The 22,080-nt window shown below is 40.5% G+C and overlaps 1 protein-coding gene across 1 annotated transcript; it reads left to right on the top strand.

Moving 5' to 3' along the window:
* Positions 1-18: 18 nt before the first annotated feature.
* On the top strand, positions 19-21,955 carry LOC310935638 (uncharacterized protein; the record flags this gene model as incomplete). The annotated part of the gene is made up of 41 exons (XM_083899571.1): positions 19-1,174; positions 1,267-1,356; positions 1,867-1,952; positions 2,154-2,609; positions 2,841-4,017; positions 4,163-4,240; positions 4,389-4,835; positions 5,160-5,233; positions 5,499-5,615; positions 6,139-6,279; positions 6,962-7,122; positions 7,338-7,494; positions 7,600-7,785; positions 7,983-8,142; positions 8,350-8,417; positions 8,862-9,085; positions 9,658-9,835; positions 9,952-10,155; positions 10,645-10,807; positions 10,957-11,018; positions 11,551-11,640; positions 11,874-12,190; positions 12,366-12,546; positions 12,667-12,861; positions 13,216-13,366; positions 13,487-13,629; positions 14,028-14,174; positions 14,274-14,424; positions 14,509-14,681; positions 14,818-14,956; positions 15,867-16,093; positions 16,174-16,291; positions 16,398-16,510; positions 17,548-17,725; positions 18,720-18,907; positions 18,987-19,158; positions 19,309-19,460; positions 19,984-20,098; positions 20,185-20,433; positions 20,511-20,640; positions 21,511-21,955. The coding sequence occupies 41 exons, from the start codon at positions 19-21 to the stop codon at positions 21,674-21,676; spliced, it is 8,880 nt and encodes a 2,959-aa protein (XP_083755697.1). The 3' UTR covers positions 21,677-21,955.
* Between the last annotated feature and the right edge of the window lie 125 nt (positions 21,956-22,080).

A 22,080-nucleotide genomic window follows, 5' to 3' on the forward strand; every position in this document is an offset into this window, starting at 1 on the left:
TGGAAGATACTTGTAGGCATGACTCAAGATGGCATCGCCTTGGTAATTCAAAATGACTATCTTCTTGTAGATCTGGCTCAATATCTGACCCAAAAATACGGAACAAGTAAAGAAAGGCAGGTTTACATTCAACAGAAGCTAAGAGATATGGGGAGACTATTGTTGGCACTGCACGATAAGTCAGTGTTTGGGTATGAAGCCGCTATCAAACCCAAAAACTTCTACAAAGTTGTCAAGACTGTCGAAATCCTGGCTGGATTTGACAATGAAAAGAAGAGCTACAGCAAACCAAGTCTTGCTGTGAATCTGGTGCGTTCACTCATGAATATATGCAGCATTGTTCTCAGTGCAAATGATGACAACGAGAAGATGGTGGCAAGCGCCAAAAAGTTCATGGTGCTGTGTAAGAAGGAATGGAGGGAACTACTGCCTCAAAAAGCCAGTCAACAAAAAGGAGACGGTCCATCTACGATACCGTTCACACGTGATGTGCAGGCTTTATACAGGCACCTGGAGAGTGCTTCAGCCACTGCCATGGCCAGCCTGAAGATGCTCGACATGCCACAGGTCTACAACTCCCTCTCCAGAGTGACTCTTGCACAGGTCAGCGTCCTAAACAAGCGTGCACCTGAGGTTTCCAAAATGACACTGAAGTCATTCCAGGAGAGGGAGGACACTGACCAAGTGTTGTCGAAGAACTTCATCAGAATCAACATTCACAGCAAGACCAACGAAAGCGTTGCCGTCTTGTTGACGTCTGGACTCGTCAGTGCAATAACGCTGCTTGTGGACAAGAGGAGCACCTGTGGCGTACACGCTGATAATCCTTTCCTGTTTGCAAAGCCTGACTATTGTGCGTCGAGCCTCTACTCTGATCGGGAGTGTGTCAGGACTTTTCTAACGCTGTGTAATGCAAAGGAGCCTCGGCATCTCAAGTCCCCGAGTCTACAGAAGCATGTCGCAAGAATATTTCAGATTCTTAACCTTGAGAATGATGAGCTGGATCATCTGGCAAAGCTGTTGGGTCACGACATCTGCACGGACAGGGGCTATTACCGTTTGCCTAAGGCAGCTGTGGAGCTGGCAAAAATTGCAAAACTACTCCTGGCGATGGAGAAGGGTTGTTCTCTTGAAAGATTCAAAGGAAACTCGCTGGATGAAATAGAGATTCAGGGTACGTGTCCACTCTCATATGTCCCGTCTTTCAGTTCTTGCTCAGTAGGAAGTCATCCATCTAAATACTCCTTATTTTGCTCATTATTTTAGATGAATTGGAGTCAGATGTAGAGATGGCTGACCCAGAAGAAAGTCGTGAAGAGAACACTGAAGAATTGGATTTTTCACATCAGCAGGAAGGTAAAAAAAAATTATAATATATTGACATAAAAGGTTATTACATGCATCATATTACTGTAACCTCATTGTTTCAAAAAAGATATTTAGTAAATATTAATACAGACTGAGTAACGGCAAATATCAATGCTGAGCTGAAATATCATCAAAATTCAGCAAATTGCTATAAGAAGAATAAAATTTACCAGTGAGTCTGTGTGTGTTTTTAATATGGTTTTTGGTCTCAAAGTTCCCCACAGCATCTATTACAAATTATACAAATACATAGGTATATAACAATAGGCAATTCGATGTTATTGTGTATTATTTCTTACAGTAGGGATCTCACTATTTCACCACAGTCACAAAATATCATCTTACAAGCTTTTAGAGGGTTTACTGCCTTCTGTTTTCTTAAAAACAACACTCTATCTTTTATCTCTTTAAAACAGAAACGTTTGAAACAGAAATTTGTGTGATGGTGTCCTCAAAACGTTTATATTTCATATTGTTTTGTATTGTATAACTTTCCAGATGATATGGAAGAGCAAGACAGTGAGATACTGGACGCCTTACAAACGGAGCTAAATGCTCCTTCGTCTTCCTCGGAGGATGAATGGGTGGGTTTTCAAAGAGGATTGAGGACCAGGTTTATGGTATTGGTGTTTGTTTTGTGATATCACAGGTATAGCAGATGGGTGATTAAAGGTATATGAGCTAATTTACCTCAGAAAAGATAGAAAATATATTTTTTTTGAGTATGAGAAATGTTTATTCAGGATTAGATGTATAATATTACCTGTTTATAATTCCATGTTGAGGCGTCGGTGGAGGAGGCTTCTATTCGGTCAGGATCCTGCCATGATGACCTCACTGACGAAGAAGCATGTGTTATCAATGAAAACCAGAGTATCCAGGACGATTGGGAAACCCCACTGTTAGAGTCACCTACAGAGAGTAACTCTGCGTTACAAACTCTTTGTGATTCATCCTTCCTGCAGGAGAATGAGGCAAATGACAACTCTGACGACTGGTCAGAGGGAGAGCCTAAAACGCTCTCCAACTCCAGAAGGAATTTTTGTTACGTTTGCGGCAAAGCTCAGTCCAAAATTTCCCGTCATCTTAAGACCCACAGAAAATATGTGCCTGAAATCGACGAAGTGTTTTCATTACGTCGTAAATCCAAGGAACGAAAAAAGCAGATAGCACTGTTACGAAACAAGGGGAATGTCAAACATAACCAGGAGGTTTTGAAGAATCGGAGCGGAGAGCTGAAAGTGAGACAAAGTAAAGGAAAAGGCATCTCTGCCAAAATATTTGTAACCTGTTTATATTGTAAACTCATGTATGGTCGCAAATCAATATGGTCACACTATAAAAAGTGTGCTTCAAAGAAGGCCTTAAAAGCTACAACTGTCAACCCCAGCGTTTTAATTTCAGTTCCAACAATGATATCAGATCCAAAGAAATTGCCAGCGAATGTGAGGGACATTTTAAAAAACTTGAAGAAAGATGAGATCACAGCTGCCGTTTGGAGTGATCCCTGTGTGCTGCAGCTGGCGCAGTGTTTGTGCAAGAGCACAAAACAATCAGCGAGCAATGTGAGACAGACGGTGAGGCTCACAGGAAGGCTACTATTGGAATTTAGGAAAAAGTCCATCAGTTCCTTTGATGACGCCATCAAACCTGAGAACTACAGCAAAGTTCACGAAGTTGTCAAAGAGATGATTTTTCCGGAAACGGGGGAACCAACACGTCTGCCGAAATTCCAATCTATACTCAAGAAGGTTGCTGAAATAAAATATGCAACAGCTTTGTGGGAGGACAGTGATAAAGAGATCGTACAAAATGCTGAAGCATTTCTTAAGCTGGTCACTAAAGAATGCTGCCAACTTATTCGTGAGAAATCAACTGTCATCAGTGTACTGACCAGACCGTTCATACAGGATGTGCAGCTTTTGTACCAGTACATGGAGAAGACGACTCAGTCAGCACTCCAGACTTTGCAAATGTATGAAAGTGCACCGGTCTACAATGCACTTCTCAAAGTGTCCATTGCACAACTGTTGGTCTTCAACAAAAATACAAGAAAAGTTTTACGAGTTATGCACAAGTCGTTTGTGGAAAGGAGTGAAAACGAACCTCAGATGGAGGCTGCTGAAGGCCAGTCACAGTGGGAGCAAATTCTGTGTAAACGCTTTGTAAAAATCAACGTTTTAAGCAAATGTGGCCCAAAAGATGGTGAGAAAAAGGTCACCGTGAAGATGACCCCGGAATTGCTCAACGCAATAACTCTGCTTGTGAGCAAGAGAGAAGCCTGTGGTGTCGATCAGAGGAATCCTTTCCTGTTTGCAAGAACTGGTGCGATACTGATGAGTGTTTTTCACGGGCAGGGGTCCTTCAACAACGCTGTGGAATGGTGCCGAGCAAAGAACCCAAAGAGCCTTAAGTCTCAGGGTTTCCGCAAACGCATCGAGAGAATTTTTCTGATTTTGCACCTTTCTAATGAAGACCTTGAGCTGCTCGCAAAACAGCTGGGCCGTGACATTCCGAAAAACAAGGAGTATTATCAAACACCAGATGCAGCTGATGATATTGCAAAAATATCAGAGCTTCTCTCTGTGATGGAGAACGGACGTCTTGATGAGTATGAGGGAAAATCGTTTGAGGACATTGCGCTTGCAGGTATGTGCTGAGTTCAATACTGAAATGCTTCTTGTGCACTCAGTGATACTTATAGAATAATTACATTAATATCTTAATATTGGTTGAAGCAATATCACTTATTGCTGTTTTTCAAAACACGTACGTGTCTTGTTTTGTGTTGAAGATGAACTTCAGCCAGATTTGGAGCAGGATGAGTCTGAAAAAAGTGATGCCCATGAGGAGAGTGAAGATGCTGAAGACGGTGAAGATGCCGAAAGTTCATTCGCATACAAAACATACTGCACACAATCCTACTGATCTTCAATTTTCAGAAGCAAAATAAAAAGAATTCAAGTAAAAGGTTTTGATTTCTTTTCACTCAACCCTGTCTTCCCTTTGGTCTTTTCCAGAAGCTGAGCAGCCCAATAAAGACAACAGTGACGAGAACTCAGAGAATGAGGACAGGTCAGAGGACGTGCCAGCAAAAGGTAACAAGAAACAGCCATCACCCAGCAACAGGGATTCAAGAAACATGTACTCCAGTGATGATGAGGACATGAACGTGGACTTTGACGTGGATTTGGACACCGATGACGAAAGGGAAGAACATGGTGACCCTAACAGATCTACAGTAGTGTCTGAGACGTCATCACAACAAGTGGCCAAAGACACAGCAAAGCAGGGCAAGCAGAAAAGGGGCAGGAAGAAGAAGGAGATTTCAACTAACAACCACAACTCTGACACAGACCAGGAAGAGACCAGGGACATCGATTCAGAGGAAGATCGAGAGGAAGAAGAGGAACAGGCTGACTCCATGGATGTGGACAGCAGTAGATCCTTTCCTACCATAGATGCAGGTAAATCAAGGTTTCATGAAAAATGTGATAGTTTTTTTGTAATCGTGGGAAGAAACAAACAAATCGACAGTGGGTGAAAACATAGCGAAAAAGTTTAAACTCATTTATAAAAGCAGAGGAAACATTGGGGCATCATCAAATTCACCAGAATTCATCCTCATGGGACCATGAACATCTGAAGTACATTTCACGACAACCCACACAACAGTAGTTTACTGGTACCAATAATGACACCAGGGGAAAAGTTAAAAAAATTTATGTGGGCCTCTTATGAGCACATTTCAAACTGTATAACAAACTAATTTTTTTTATTATTATTATTAGCTACAGAAAAGAAGAACAAACTACTTGCAAAAATGATGAAAGAATTCAAGATTGTGCTCCCAAAACTGGACATTGTAAGTATCTGATGTGCTTATTCACTGCATCTATAATATTATTCGAGCTATAACTACAAATGTGTGAAAAATCTGTAAAGCTTTACTCATGTTGACTAGGTTTTGGTTTTGCTTCTAAATCTAATCTCAATAAGATGTCTTAGGAAAACAAAGCTTAGATTTAGTAGTATTTTTAAGGCACTTAAATATCACAGCATATCATGTTTCTCTAACTGTATTTTTGATTGTGTTTCTTTTTGTTTTTCAATGTGTGTTTTGTGTTTAGGACAAATTAAAGCCCTCGGTCCCCATTTCTGAGTCACTGTGTGACACGTCCTCAGTGAAGAGTGAGCCTGACGACGACAAACAGTATGAGACATCTACGAGCTCTGCAGTTGTCATGGTAGGAAAAAAAAATTCTTATATTAAATAGTGACTAATGCGTTTATGAAGGTCAACTATCAAACTATCAAATGAACTATATTAGCAGCCGCCTTGAAGTACAGAGAATTGCATTGAGCTGATAGGCTTCATCAAAATGTATTTTTACTCCATTAACGACCTAATTTATCGTGCATGTATTACCACAAGGTGGCACCCCTGGGAAGAATTGATAGTGGGCTGCATGACGAGGTTTCTTGAATGCATCTTGTAGTCACACCTCTAAGCTCAACACCATGTGGACCCATGTGGACTACTTTCACAAGCTCTGTTGCACTGGATTTAGTTGCACATTTTCTTAGAGTGGGGAATTTCACTCTGACAAAGCTATGACTGATGTAGGAATATAATTAAAAGTCTGTGTCATAGATTTGGCTGCAACACTAACAAATATTTAATGGATAATTCTTTAGAATTTAAAAAAAATTTCTCTAGAAATGTAACGGACATTGATTTATGACGTTGTTTTTATATTTATATTTTAGGCCTCTGTCCCCATTTCTCCGTTATCGGCAACATGCGACATGTCACCAGTGAACAGTGAGCCTGTTCAGAACGACGACAAACAGTGTAAAACATCTATGAGAGCTGCAGCTGTCAACAACAACAGGCCTAACGTTGAAAAGGTAGGGAAAATTAATTAATTCAGCAGTGGCTAATACATTCATGAATGTTTTTGGAAGAAGAAAAATATAGGTTTCTTGGCATTTTCAGCTATATTAGCAACCATCTTGCTTTATTAATGCAACAATCTTGTCATGCTTCCTTCTTATCTCCATCTCTCGACTCAACACACCACTGTACTGAGGAATTCAGTGAGTTGTGTTGAACTGAATTGGCAGTGGCTCAGATAATTTGACTATTTCTGATTAAAAAGATAGAAAACTGAATTATTTTCATATCATAATCAGTGTTTGATTAAAACAAATATTTTTACTCGAGTAACAACATAACTTATGGCCCAAGAAGGCATTTAGATATTGCAGATGTGATCCATTTCCAAAGTTTCTTGAATGCATCTTGTGACCACACCTCTAAGCTCACCACCATTTGGACCCACATTACTTTCACTAGCTCTGATGCACTGGAATTTGTTGTTGCATGTCTTCTTAACCTGGAGAGGTTCCCTCTGACAAAATGTACGTGTCATAAATTTGGTTGCAGCACTAATAAATATTTACTGGATTATTATTATTTTAATATCTTGAAATGCCCATCCCTAGAGGTGTAGCAGAAATGTATTTATATTTAAAAGTTACTCGCTATAAATTCAGTTTGTTAGCATTTCATTATTTTTTTCCCTGTCAGGCCATAAATGCCACATGCTCCCGTTGCAAGAAGAGCATAATGAAGGGACAGACTGCGTTCCAGAAGAAGGGATTCCCTGATGTCTTCTGTTCCAAAGGCTGCCTGTTTGAAACATTCTCCATCAACAAACCAGGCTCCAAGATCTGCCATCACTGTAAAAAGTTAGTTGGTGAAAAAAAACAACCTCCTCAGACACCAAGATGAGTGCATGAAGTAGATTTTTGTATGTTATGTTTATGATGATAAGACTTTATGGAAATCTTTATAACTTTTTAAAATGAGAGCGACAATTAAGATAGTAATTCATTAATAAATAGCTGATCAGTTGTTGCAGCCATAGATGTATCACAAGCCAGTGTTTATCATCTGTTCTCAGGGAGATAACACAGCTTCTGGAGCTTGTCATGGCGGTTGTGGACACAAAAGGATCAACAAAGGACTTCTGCAGTGTGTCCTGTCTCTGCCATTTCAAGTCCAACATTTCTTTCCAAGGAAAACCAAAACTGTGCCGCATGTGCAACAAGTTATGCATTGTAAGTAATGGCAACTCTTCATTTTTGCTCCATTTTGACAACCAAGCAATGTTTTAGCTGGAATGTCCTCATCATACTCACAGCTCCTTTTCCCTCTCCTTTAAGACCACGCGCGATTTAATCCTGAAAGGCATCGTTCACAAGTTTTGCAGCTACCCCTGCTTAGACAAATACCGCGAAGACCTCTGTGACAACTGCAGCTGTCGCTGTTACAACATGCCGCTCCTGCTGAAGCTGGAGGAGAACACGAAAAACCTCTGCACGGATAAATGTCTGCAAGAATTCAAAGAGGTGATGAAAAATCACAAATTATTACACAGAGAGAAAGATGCAGATGTTTTCACAACTAAACACCGCACATTTTCAGTATTAGCAAATACAAATGTATCTGCAAAGAAATGAATAAAGATGACAAACAGATGGGTATTCAGTCAGCCTATCACACTGAGAGTCAGTCTAACACTTTTTTATTGTTTGTGTATCGGCAGAAAACTAGGACACCATATATCTGCCCCGTGTGCCACAGGGCTCGACCTATATTTGATATGGTCGACAGCAAAAACAGCGACGGAACGGTGGAGCTTTTCTGCAGTCAACCCTGTCTGCAGTCTTATCAACCAGAAACTTCTCCTGAAGTCTTTCTTCAAGGTAGAGATCAGAGTTTTGTGTGCACGACAATCTCTGGTGATAATCTGTTTTAAATTAACTGTGTTACTATCTATTCTCAGAGGTTATAACTGTTGTTAGGTGACTTGTAGATGCTTAATAATTTTGTTAAAGTTAAGTATCCGCCGCTCTTCCGTATCTGTATTGGCAGGTAATTTATTCATGTTTTGTACCCATTTCCTTCTTCAGAAAACCAAATGTCTGCTCAGTGGCAAACTATGAGCAATGGAAATCAACCACAAGAATATTGGCCTTCTGTGAGTATACTTCACACAACATAGTTAAAGCTGGGGTAGGCAACACATTTTTTGCGTTACTTAACTTCAACTGCCTTTCAGTAGAATCAAGAGATCTGAGAGAGAGCAGGATACTTCTGCACCTCCTTCAGAGTTTTCTAAGCCAATGCATGCAATTCCAGCTTTTGCAACAACTACCAACACTGCAAAGAAGTAAAATAAAATAGTCTAATACTCCATTCCCACTGGTCAGAAAAGAAATTAAAAAAGAAGAGAAATTAGAAAACTATTTTCTTTTACCAGTGGGAATGTGTTAATTAGCAGTCAATCCTGGGTCAAAAGACTACAGTGCATGAATGCTATTATTTGTTTTCGACATCAGTGAGCAAGTAAAATCTGGGATGACTGCTACATGCCCAGTTACGGACTCTAGTTACTGCATACTAACTGTGCGTCGTCCCACAGGAGGTGGTAACCGTGGCTTCAGACTCCACTGTAATTAAAAATGAACCCTCTCAAGCTGCGGATGCACCAAGGCTCTGCACTTCAACCCCACGCGTTCAGTGTTCCAAATGTGGTAAGAGGATGCAGAGAGGAGAAACACTTTACCAGGCACAGAACTCGCAGGCCCTTTACTGCTCCACTGTTTGCTTCTCTGCAAGCATCAAAACCTGCTACAACTGCTGTCAGTAAGTCCTGCATATTATACATCATACTCTTCAATGTGTTGTATGTGAATTAACTAAAACTTATTAAACTGGTCTGGTTCTCTGGTTCAATAGGTTGTGACGTGGTTTTAAGTATACCGTAAGCTTTAAAGGGCTAAATTAGATACGACTCACTCCACCATCAGTAACTACAAGGATTATGTTGATTTTGATAAATCTGATTTGCACTAAGGTTGGATTTGATTGGACATTTTAAATCCAGCATTTAAAATAAAAAAAACATATAATCCTACATTTTTGTTTATTTTCTTACAGATAGAGTGTGTAAGATGTCTCCAGATGATTCCTATAGTTTTCTGTAACCCCAAAATACCCTTGTAACTTAAGTTACTAGTTACTTAAACTTGAGCACTGATCCATAAGAGGAGAGCTGTTGTTAATGTGGAACCTTTTTCTCTACGGAGCTCCTCCTACAGCACATACTTTTACGATACCACTGCAAACCTACCAACAACCACCCAACCTTTTGTTCCTCAGACATGTTATTGTCTTCTGTCTCGTCTGGATCTCATTCATCTTCATTGTTTCCTCAGGGTGATATCATGTCCTCGCAGCATCATCCTGGCTCCAGTGGACGACATCGGGACCATGAAGGAGTTGTGCAGTAATGCTTGTCTTTCTTCTGTCCAAACCAAGAGAAACCCACCTGTCTATAGACCCCCAAAGGCATTACCTCGTACAGAGTGCAAGATGTGTGCCATTTTTTGCTATGTAAGGAAACGGGACATGCTGTCAGGAACTGTTAATGTATATTATCTGATTTGTCAACTAATCCTGTGAGATGTCTGCGAGACTTACTCTACATGTGTTCCTTTTGTCATTCACAGTGCCCGTTCAAGCATGTTGTGGACCGCGTGACTCTTAATCTGTGCAGCTTGGCCTGCGTCATCAACTACCACAAAGTCAACAACTTGTCCATTTCGATCTGTGAAATCTGCTGCTCTACCGTCATGAAGGAAAAAATGGTGTTGAATATGGAGGACGGCATCAAACACGTCTGCAGTGACCGGTGTCTCGTCAAGTTCAAAGAGGTGCAGAATCAGTGCTAGAGAAAAAAGAAAACTGAGTCAGAGTTGACTGTATTTAGGGGAGCTAGACAAATTACAATTATTCCAAGCACTCACTTATTTATCCTCCCACCCTTGAAATAGACACAAACTGATTAGTTGATAACGAGTGTTGGGTATTACTTTATTTTTTCAATAATTCAAATTCAATGTTCTCTGATTTTTTAGCGTCTTAAATGTGAAATTTTTTCCAGTTATGTTGCTCCATATAACAAAATAAATAATTAATACTTTACTTTATTATTAATACTTGATTAACTTTGGTTTGTTGACAAAACAAGACATTTGAGAACACAAATCAACATTTATTGACATTTTATGGACCAAAAAAATACTTGACAGATTCATTGATCATGAAAACAACAATTCGTTGCAGCTCTGCTATATACAAAGGAGAGGATATTACCATTTCAACTGTATAAATAATACATGAGCTTTTTTACACTTCTGCAGAAAGTCGAGGCACTCCAGTTGTGCCCCATTTGCCAGACCTCCCATCGTATGTCGGACATGGTTGAGACTAAAAACAACGACGATGCCTTGGACTTTTTCTGCAGCGACAGATGTATGATGGTGTTCAAGGCACAGCCTGTTGTTGGGTCAGATTCTCTCTCAGGTATTACATACAAAACCTTACTCTCCTGAAACAGAGCACATCTTAGATTTGTCATGTTTATATACAGTGTGTATTGCAGTTAGTACTGAAAATGTGTCTTAAATGTCCAGATCAGTTTGTTTGAATCTCACGTAACCCTGTCTTTATAGAAAGGAACAGTGCATCACCTGCAGAGGACAACATCAACAATCTGAAGCCATTTTTAGCAAAGGTGTGTGAGTATTAACGTTAATGCCGTTTTCTTTCATAACATGAATCCACAGATTTTTCATCTTTGATATGAACATATTGGACTACATCTAACATCTAGTGCCATCTTCTAACTAACACAGTGTTCACACCTAGTGCCCACATTGTGTAGGAAGCAAATGCACTTGTTTTAGTTTTATTGGTGCAGCAGTAAAGCTGCTCCACAACTGCCACTGTATTTCCAAGCTTATTTAAATTAGGCTTTAGATGCACTTTCATATGCGGGTTCACACGGGTTCAACTCAGCTTGTTACACACTTCAGCCCTCCTCCTCTTCTTCTTCTTCTTCTTCATCAGTTCATGCAGGTTGAATGTTGGTGCAATTTCTTATCCTACGCAATCTAAGGATCAGTAGGTGGTGGAGGCACTCGCTAACGACCACATACTCGAACTGTGCTTCAGTGAAGGTTTCTTGCTGCAGCTGTATTTGAACTGCTCATGTAATAAGTAAGTGTTGCATCGCTAATCAACGTCTTTAAACGCTTCTCTTCAAGATAAAAGAAGAGCCCATGGATGTGGGTTACAACCAGGATCCTCCCTCCATGTCCACTGAGCCCATCAAGGATGAGCAAGGGCTGGCAAAGGTTGGACAAAACATTACACTTTACACAAGAAACAGAAATAATGTACATTTTAGCAGAGTTATTGGATAGTATTGGTTGCAGTAAAGGTGTGTGTGCAACATTTGTGTATTTTCTAATAATAATTTGAATTCTTTGTAACTGATGCAAAAATGAAAGGACTGGGTTTGCAGCTGAGAACACTTTTGACCACTTCACCATAACAGAGATTTCTCTTTCTATTCTATTTTTGACAGAATGACTTAAAGCTTGAAGAGAGTCTCCCTCCTGTCCTGGAGATTGTCCATCCCATCCAAGAGAGTGTCTCTCCCGTCCAGGAGACTGTCCCTCCCGTCCTGGAGATTGTCCCTCCCGTCCTGGAGAGTGTCCCTCCTGCGCTCCCTACTACCCAAGTGGCAGTCCAAGTGTCTTGCGCTGGTTGTAAAAAGGTTCTGATGGATCGAGAGGCGTTTTTTCAGAAGGAAGACCACAGCGACATCTTCTGCTCCACTTCCTGCCTTTTTAAATTCTACCTCATGAAACCAGTCACAAAGACATGCCAGTTCTGCCTTGAGTGAGTCTAAAACTGATAAGTAAACACAGAGTTTGGATACATGTGATATCATGTCACATCACCGATATATTTTACACAATGTACCTTTAGTTTGTAAGCAGCATCACTCAGCATGTAATCACAGTGTTGGTTGTTTTATGTTTTTAACCAATTCTGTCGTCTGTCCTCCTCAAAGGCCCATACATCAGTCTCAGGATGTCCTCCAGGCTCCAGTGGATATTGAAGGGACAGTGAAGGAGTTCTGCAGTCAGATATGTCTGTCCTCTTTGATCTACAAGAAAGGAGTCTCCATCAAAATACCCATCGTGCCTGTAGGATCTCACTCGCAGTGCGGCATGTGCAACAGATACTGCATTGTAAGAGACCCACAGATTCCAGATTTTAGTTTGTCACATACTCAAACTGTATGTGGAAAGGAATGGAATTTTTACATGATGCAATGATGGTTGACACGCTCTCTCTCCTTTGTCCTGCAGAGCAAACATGAGGTCATTCATCAGGACGCCATCCACAAGGTCTGCAGTGACCACTGTTACCTGCGTTTCTGCAATATTCACAACCTGAGCCTCTGTATCTACTGCCGCTCCCGCTACGACATACCGATTATGCTCAAGACGGGAGGAGTCCTGAGGAAACTGTGCAGTGCAGACTGTTTGGCTCAGATCAAAAAGGTGAGAAAAAGGTTAACGGTGTTTTTAGTTTCTTGTATACTCTTGTTTTTATGTTTTTGTCATTTATATTATGACTATAAAGATCCAGAGGAGCTTTTAGTTTGCTTGTATGGAGACGCACTTTAACAATTCAAGTAAAGTGGAGTAATCAGTTAGGACATATTAAAAGTTAAAATGTTATGGAAGGTGAGTATTGGTTAGAATTACAGATTTAAAAAAGGAAATTCCATGTGTTCATTAAAAGTTGCTCAAGATTAAATTACAAACTGTGTTTCCTAGGTGTGAGACAATAAGAAAAGAAGAGCATTGCACTGAGGTATTGAAGCAATTCAACGTCTTCTTTTTCCTCGTCAGAAAATCCTGATGCCGCAGCTGTGTGCCATGTGCCGCACTTCAAAACCGATATCAGACATGGTGGAGAACAAAAGCAGTGAAGAAGTGGTGGAGCTTTTCTGCTCCAGCAGCTGCGCGATGGCATCAAAGATCCAGACTGTCAGTGCAACAGGTACAGGACCGGTACTTTGTCATAACAGCAGCTCTGTCAAGTTCCTGCTCTCACATCTCAAAATGTAGGTGGATAGTTTTGGGGTCTGCTTCCATCACAACAACATCTCCTTCTCCTTAGGAGCTGAAATGGAATGCGACAACTGTAAGAAGAACACAGTACCAGCCTGTTACCTTGCCATGGCAGACGCCTCCTTTAGGAACTTCTGCTGTCTGAACTGTGCCATGGTTTATAAAGAAACACAGTTAAAAAACGATAAAGAGGTAACATTTTTAAAATCAGACTTAGCATATTCACTTTTGGCATTGGTTGTCTGTCTGTCTGAGTCCTGTATATGTAACAACAAGTTAATTTCTTGTTTTAAATAACATGTAAAATAAATTAGTCATTAATTTACCAAACATCTCTTGGAAATTATTAATTTACCAATTCAAAATTATATTATGTGTTACAGACGTGACTGTAGATTAGTTGCTACATTCTGCACAAATAAACTCTTTTCATTTATATTATGATTTAGTTCCTGGTCATCTTTAAAAATTGGGTCTTAATTCAAAGACTGGGTCAACGTTTGGCAAACACTGAACTGAGAGACGAATGGTCACAGTTTAACCACTGAGTTTAATTTGTATGTCGTTTCTTTCTTATTTCTGTTCCACAGGAGGCTCAGAAAGAACCCAGCGCTGCTGCTGCTAAGGTGACAGAAACCTCTGAGCAAACACACGATCCCCCCAAAGTACCAGACAAGCTGCTTTGTGCCAACTGTCAACACATCATTAAAAATAAACCCAAACTTGTCCAGGATGCGGTATGTTGCAGACACATTCTGTTTTAGACTCTCGCTTAATCCTTAAAGTGTGTGTAAAGCAACGAAAAATGTGTTATACACAGTATTTCTTTTGTGTAGGGCAAAGTGAATTTCTTGTGCAGCCTGGCTTGTTGTGAAGACTTCCAGAAGTCCAACAACATCACGGGAAAGTGTGAATACTGTCAGAACGAACGGGTCGTCTATGGCGTTCAGAGGGTCAACAACAAAGCCTGCTGCTTCTGCAGCGAGGGTGAGAGAACAGCACAGTTTATACTTTCATCTTCTCACAAGGCAGAATGTGATAAACAAACCGACTTCTTTCTCTTCATCTCAGGCTGCAAGGTGATATTCTGGAAGGACCGGGAGAATGAGTGGGGCAAATGCTGTCTCTCATGTGCTTACTGCAGCTCCCTCTCCATAACACTGGTGACGGCAACATATGGAGAGAAGGACAGGGCTTTCTGTTCTGAAGACTGCAGTTCCAAATACAACAAAGTCTTCTCCGGTGTAAGTTCACATGGATGTTCCCCCTCTGTTGTACAAGTGTGTTGTTTTAAAATGGGGAAACAAAAGTGTGTTAGCTGAATTGATGGTGGGGAAATGCACTGCGGTGACTGAACTGTTGCTCTCTGCTTTGTCTCAGGTTGCCAAGTGCGACAACTGTGATCGTAAAGGACAACTGAAGGAGAGTCTTTCCTTGCTGGGGGACGTGACACACTTCTGTAACCTGAAATGTCTCTTACACTTCTGCAGAAAAACAACGGTCCAAGTGAAGAACGCAGGTAAATGGTGTGATGTTGGTTGACCTGTCCTTTCTGTGAAGTTTCTCAGTCGTCCAGGTCATAGTCATCAGTTAGCTGTAGACAAGTGGACTGGTGAATGAAAATCCAGGACACTCTTTTTATGATAAGAATTGATGTAATCTGGCCAGGAAAGCCATTAACCACCAACAATGATGTCCTGAGGTCTCTTTCAAGTAGGATTGACATTCAGAAACAGGACAACACTTACACTGTGTTCCATGTGGAGTTGGCGTGAACCCAGATTTTCAACTTGGACACTCTGAGCAACCTCACATACCCTGAGTTAGGATTCAGAGACAGCTGCCAATACAAGCACAGTTTCTTTTATTGTTAATAGCACTTCTGTCATACACAGAGTACTGTTCAGTTTTATTCTGAGCACATTTTACTATGCCATCTGTGCCCTGTCAGAGGTTGTTACAGACTGGTATCTGGTATATGGTTTTTCCCAACTTCCCTCTGGAACACATTGTAATTGCCATGCAGATTTACACAGAAGCAGACTATATCTCTCCGGTGACCCAAACAACCTGAAACTGGGACATGCATTTTTTTTCACATCATGTCTCTTGACATTTTTGGATTTTTCCACCACTTCAATCAGAACTGCAGAAGCCTCTTGGGTGAGCGGTAAAATGTCTTCTAACTTAACTCGAACAAGTCCCGTTGCCTCCAGCTAACTACAAAACAGACCTGTTATTACTTAAAATCCTGGTTAAAGCTAATTTGTGGTAACAACAGAAACATAGGACACATCCTGAAAAAATGTCCAGAAAAAAATGTATACCCAAGAGAAAGAAAAGAGTTGAACTTGTCTGTGATATGTTGTGTTTACCTTGCATCTCAGAGGAGTTAGGTCAATGTGTTCATTGTGATCTCGGTGTTACAGCTCCAGTGTCTTCGTCCTCTGAATCTGTGGAGCCACCAGAGTCGTCGCCCGTCATCAGTAACGTCATCTCACTGGCTGGTTATCTGGCTCAGTATAAGAAGGCCAAGGCCAACCAAACCAAACCACAAGATACACAAGTAAATACACAGCAATGTACGCCACCTCCTCCAGAAACAGAAGGGGACTCTGCTTCTGCCCCTGTTATTCAAACGAAGTTTGTTGGACATGTAAGTTCTCCGACACATTAACACCAACATTTAAATGTAAAATTGCGATAGTTGTTGAAGATGAAGATGTTGTTCTTCAGGCGAGTGTTCAAACTGACACCAAGGAGCTGAAGAACAAGTCGATGCTCTGCACACCTCTAGTTCACAACAAAGGAGTGTCCTGTACAACAGCTACTGCTGAAACAGAAACACAGACGGGTAAAATTCACCAAATAAACTTCTTAAGATGCCAACAATGCAGCCTGAAACAGATAACAACTAATGACTGATTTTGTTTCTGTTTTCTTTCTCTTGTTTTGTGAAGACAACTTTTATCCTAAGGTGATTGTGCTGCCTGTCCCTGTGCCGGTGTATGTTCCACTGCCTATGAACATGTACAGCCAGTACACACCACAGCCTGTGGCTCTGCCATTACCGGTATGTAGAAACAACTATTTTGTGCTGGCAGAAATGTCTCAATCATACACGATAACTGAGCTGTAGAAGTGAATGGTCTGCAGTTAGGACTGACACAAAACAACTAACCAGCTGATTTAACTTTTATACCTTTAATCTAGTGTCAAAATAATCTCACATTTGGTCAATTGATCCTTCTGACTCTTATCTTTACTAAAGTATTGTGTTGTTTTCCTCTTTCTTACAGCACAGCTGTCCTTTTTGTCACCTATAGACCAGCTGAAGTTCTCTAAACACGATTATTACAGATAATGAGTAGGACAGGTCTAAAGGGCCCAAAACATGATCACGTATAAAATATTTTCAAATCATTTGATGATTATTTTTTGTAAAATGTCATTTAAAAACAGTGAATTGTGGTTTTAAGGTTCTTTATTATGACAAACTTAAAGTTTATTTGCAAAATGCTATTGAAATTTTTTTTATTTTGATATACATTGTTATTAAAACATTACCCTGCCTTAATTATGGGTACAATGTTGAACATAAAATAGATTAGGTATATGACAACCTGGATGTACGCATTACTAGCAATTATATTTCATAATTGATTAATCTGTGGAATATTTTCTTGATTAGTGGATGAGTTTATGAACCAAATATGTTCATAAACTCTTGAAAAAGGTGATCAGTCTATCCCAAACCTTGAAATGACGATGTTCTAAAATGTCAGATTTTGTCCACAAACCACAATTATTCAGTTTTAGTGATTTTTATTCAAGTAAAATTATCTTAAAATAGCACTCAAACTGATTAATCAACTATCAAAATTGTTGTTTTTGTGCTTTGCACTCCTTTTATATCAAGTCCTACACAAATTAAATCTATTCTGTATATACATTACACCTTTGGCTCTGGCGTGAGACATTTAAATGACATTTGAATGTGTGGTTCTCTTGTGATACGAAAAAAAACAGCAGTCAAGATTCAAGTTTCATAGCCTCCAAGTGTCACCAGCAGATTCCTGGTCTGTGTTTCCCAAACTGTGTCTTTCACAGCTGCCTGTGCCCGTGTTCCTCCCTGAGCCGTCAGGGAAAGCCACGGACGAGAAGATCCAGCAGGAGCGAAGAACTGAAGAAGATCTCAACTTCAGGTGTGAGGCTGAGACCAAGCAGGACGACTGGAGTCAAGGAGAGGACAGGCTGACGGACAGAGAGACGACTCGGGCTCACAGTGGTAAGAAATCACAAATCTGTCCTTATCAACGTACATGTTTCCTTGTTTATGAAACCTTTATTTAAGCAACATAATGCAGCGTCATTAAGAAATTGTGTTATGACAAAGATTGACCAGCAGAGTGCACTCTGACAGCCTTCACCACACATACCAGACGACATGTAGATTAGATGTTAACAGTATCATAAGAGAGAGAGAGTAAGACATTCTGAAGAGGTGAGTTTTGAGGCAGGATGTGAAGGTGGTTAGAGAGTCAGTGTTGTGAAGTCGGGTTGGCTGAAGGCTCCTGAACTCATGTAGGAAGGTCAAGCAGGGGGTGTATTGAGTAATATGGACGAGGTAGAACGCACTGCAAAAAATGTGCAGTAGCAAACATGCAAACTATTGGTTTTGCTTGTTACTGGTTGTTAAAGACAAAAACTGAGAACTATTTTAAATTAAAATGTATTTTACATTGTTGAAAATAAATTTTCGCAGTGTGTGAAGAGTGAAAGTGGGAGCAGATGAGGAGGAGATTGGAGGGGGGTTAGGGGTTTGTGAGGTTATGGCGAGTCTTGTCAGTGTGGAGGAGAATTTTATTGTATACTGTTTGTGGAATCGGACTGGGAGCCAGTGGATGTGTCGTAGATGAGAGCTGCATTCTAGAATGTGACATTTGTTTATATTTAAAAGCTTTGGACAACAGCTTCAAGTATCTATATAAACACAGGTAATCTATTTAGTTCATTATGTAGCAAACAAGGCGGCAGCTGTCTATTCACTCTACTGATTTAGGCACTTGTCATATTGTAGGAACTTGGCATACATTACATTTTAAAGTCAATATCATTATAAAAAATGATTAAAATATAAATTACTCAGTTTGTTGTGTTGTGTATTTTCACCTACAGCTGAACGTACACATACTGTATTTATTCTAATAATAGATGACACTCAGATGAGTTTCTACTTTGAATGCCTCTCAAGAACAAATGTGTGACTTCATTATTTTCAGAACAAACCTCTAAAAAGGATTCCTTCACTGACGTCAGCCCGGGTTCTTCCAGCCAATCACACACTCCTGCTGCTCTTCTCCAGACGAGGGAGCAGCCTCAGAGCTCCACGAGCTCTTCACATGTTCCTCCGCACTTCATGCAGATCTTCATCGACGTCCACGGCAACAACCATAACAACTACAACGCGGTGAGAAGCCACCGTTGCGGTTTAGAGGATTTGATGTCATGATTGTGTGACGTAAACCTGACTCTTCTCTCTGTCTCAGAGCTGTAAAACACAGACGTCGTCGAAGGAGGCTGAAGAGGAGACGCCTCAGAGGGATTGTTCTAAAGTTGAGTCCATACAGTACCAAACATTGGATTGTCAGTTTGGACTGGACGCCTGGAGGAGATGGATTCAGTGGAGGAAATCACAGATTGACCTGGACATAGATTCACGTATGTTTTCTCTTTTCATTAAATGTGATTTTCAGTAAGCTCAGGTTTTTAGTTAAGTTACGTTTAAGGAGATATTTAAATGTAAACAGATATATGTATTTATTTATATATACATATGTATGTGTTTATTTATTTATTTATTTTTTTTAGCTCACTTGGTGACTTTAAAGGAGAATATTCTTCAGTGCTCTGCGTCTGAACTGAGTGACGCTCTCGCTCACTTTGTCACCGAGGGGAAACAAGTCGACGGTGAGCCGTACTCGCCCGACAGTCTGTTCTACCTCTGCCTCAGCATTCAACAGGTACTGTGAACAACACAAGCAGGGGGCGCTCTCACACTAACATGCTGCATCAGGCTCACATTTCTTTGTTGATATTTGGGTCAGAAAATCCTTCATTCAGATTCACTTTAGTGACACTAACTTACCCCAAAAGGCTGCAATCGACCTGAAGTTCTGATTCTATCCTAGAAAACTCAGATGTTCTCATTTTTCTTTGGTGCGAGAGAGTAATTCAAATTGTCAGTGAGAAAAAGGGGCGGTCTAATGGTGAAATAAAAGCATGTAGATGGGATTTTATGCCGCGCAACTGAAAATTATAGTAACAGTCATCACATGACTGGTTTCTTGAATCAGTTTGACTTTTAAACGTGTTAACGACGTCATTTGTCACAGTTACTGTTTCAGTTTTTGTGTTTAGTGACATTTAACTACTTATTTTATAAACATAGTGACAGTGTTTAATCATTTATTTAGAGTAAATTATAATCACTGTATTGTTCTCACAGGCTACTTGCACTGTTGTGTGGTTGTTGTTGTTTTGCAGTATCTCTTTGACAACAATCGTGTGGAGAACATCTTCAGTGATCTGACCTACAACAAGTTCTCCACAGAGTTTATCAAGATCCTAAAACATTTCAAACCTCCAGCGTCAGGCAGCGGTAAGTCCTCGTGCAGGTCTATGTCTTCGTCTCTGTCTCAGACCGAGTCCACTCACAGATCACGTCTCTGGTGTCCTCTCCGGCAGGTCTCAGCGGTTCATGTGTGCAGGAGGACTTTCTTTGGGAATGCAAACAGTTGGGTACGTATTCTCCCATCGTCCTCCTCAACACGCTGCTCTTCTTCTTCTGCAAGTTCTTTGGCTTCACCACTGTGGAGCAGCACCACCAGCTATCCTTCGCCTGCTTGAGGTGCTGCAGCAAAACCGGTTCTGACAAAACCAAGACCGCCTACCTGCGCTTCTACCCGCCTTCATGCGCAAAGGAAGCAGAGTCAGGTACAGATATGACTGAGACCAAAATGGCCTGTAATAAGAACATGATTATTGAGTGTGTGTGTGTGTGTTCCTCACAGATACAGACGAAGTTCCCGCTAAAAGACGCAAGAAAGAGGAGAAGAAACAGAATTTCTTGGAAATGATGGAGAACTTGGAGGATCCTCTGCACTGCCCAGTCCGACTCTTTCAGTTCTACCTCTCCAAGTGGTGAGTGTCTGGGGTTTTTTTTTTTTAAACTAGAAGTCGTGCTGTGTGCATAAACAACACATAACTTCCCCAGAGTTGTGCTGTTGTTTCCAGTCACCAGCCTGAGACAGAGACACTACTGAATACACGGTTCAGGGAACACAAACTGATTTTAGCTATTAGCTATAAATCTACACCTGCTTGAGTCTATCATATCTAAAGAACATGGTAGCAACTTAATCTCACTATTTTACAGACTTTTCTGGCTAGAAATGAAGATTGAATGAAGTCTGTTTACATTTTACTCTCCTGCACCAGAGTCCATAGAGAAAATCAGCATTTTTAGCTCTCAGTGAGACAGGAGCTGCTGGCCTACTGCTGCCTCTTCTGGTTGCTTTGTGTCACTGAAATCAACCTGAACAAAGATTTTCAAACACAGAACTTACAAAATAACACGTTTGAACTGACTGATGGCGCCATCAGTGGATCAACAACTCCTGTGTGCTGTGATGTAAAATCACTGATTTTCTCTATGGACTTCGGTGCAGGGAATGAGGAGTTTTATAAAGTTCGGTTTTCAGTGGGAAAAGGAATGGTACAACTGTTGGAAAAAAGTAGTGAATTAATCTATAAATGCAAGGAATAGCCATCTGTACAGTAATCACAGTACATTGTAATCAAAAACTGTACAGCCAACTTGGACACACTTGTTCCTAAAGATATCGTAGAATTGAGCAGGTGCAGATTTCATCTCTAGGTTAATCTTTTATTTTTTCCTTGCTTCCTCACTTGCAGCTGTCCCTTCAGTGAGGCTGAACTGTCCCTTTAAAGCTGTTTGAACAGCCCCCGAATGACGAGCTGTAATCATTCTTTCTTTTTTTTAACTTTCAGCTCGGACTCCATGAGGAATCGCAGCGACGTGTTTTACCTTCTCCCCGAGCGCCACTGTCTTCCCAGCAGCCCCCTGTGGTTCTCCTCCACTCGTCTGGACGTCGGCAGCATCGAGGCCATGATCGTACGAACTCTCGCTGTACAACAGTTGCAGGAGGGAACTTAGACGAGGTATGGGATGACAAACGAGTTAAGGTTCAAACGTTTGAGAATGATGGTGTGACGTTACGTTGAGTTTAAAAGAATGTCACTGGAAAGCGTTTGAAGGTAGATCTGTTTAATCATGTTTTCAGCACGTTCTGATGAAAACATGGTGAGCCTTACGTTTTTCTAAACTACTCGGTCACTTACAGTTTCATGTTGACAGTTGTAAATTTCATTGTAAATAAATTAAAAATAATAATGGAAATTTAATTTCCCACTCCATGGTGTGAATAAACTTTTGTGACCCTTTTTTGTATCTTTTGAATAAAAAGTTTTCGAAACATTCCATGGGAATAAAGAGGAAGTTTGGGATAATTTAAAGAAACTTTGTCGTATACAAATATAAACATTTTGTTTTGTCCATGC

Source organism: Microchirus variegatus (genome assembly GCF_963457635.1).
Source record: "Microchirus variegatus genome assembly, chromosome: 13".
NCBI lineage: Eukaryota > Metazoa > Chordata > Actinopteri > Pleuronectiformes > Soleidae > Microchirus > Microchirus variegatus.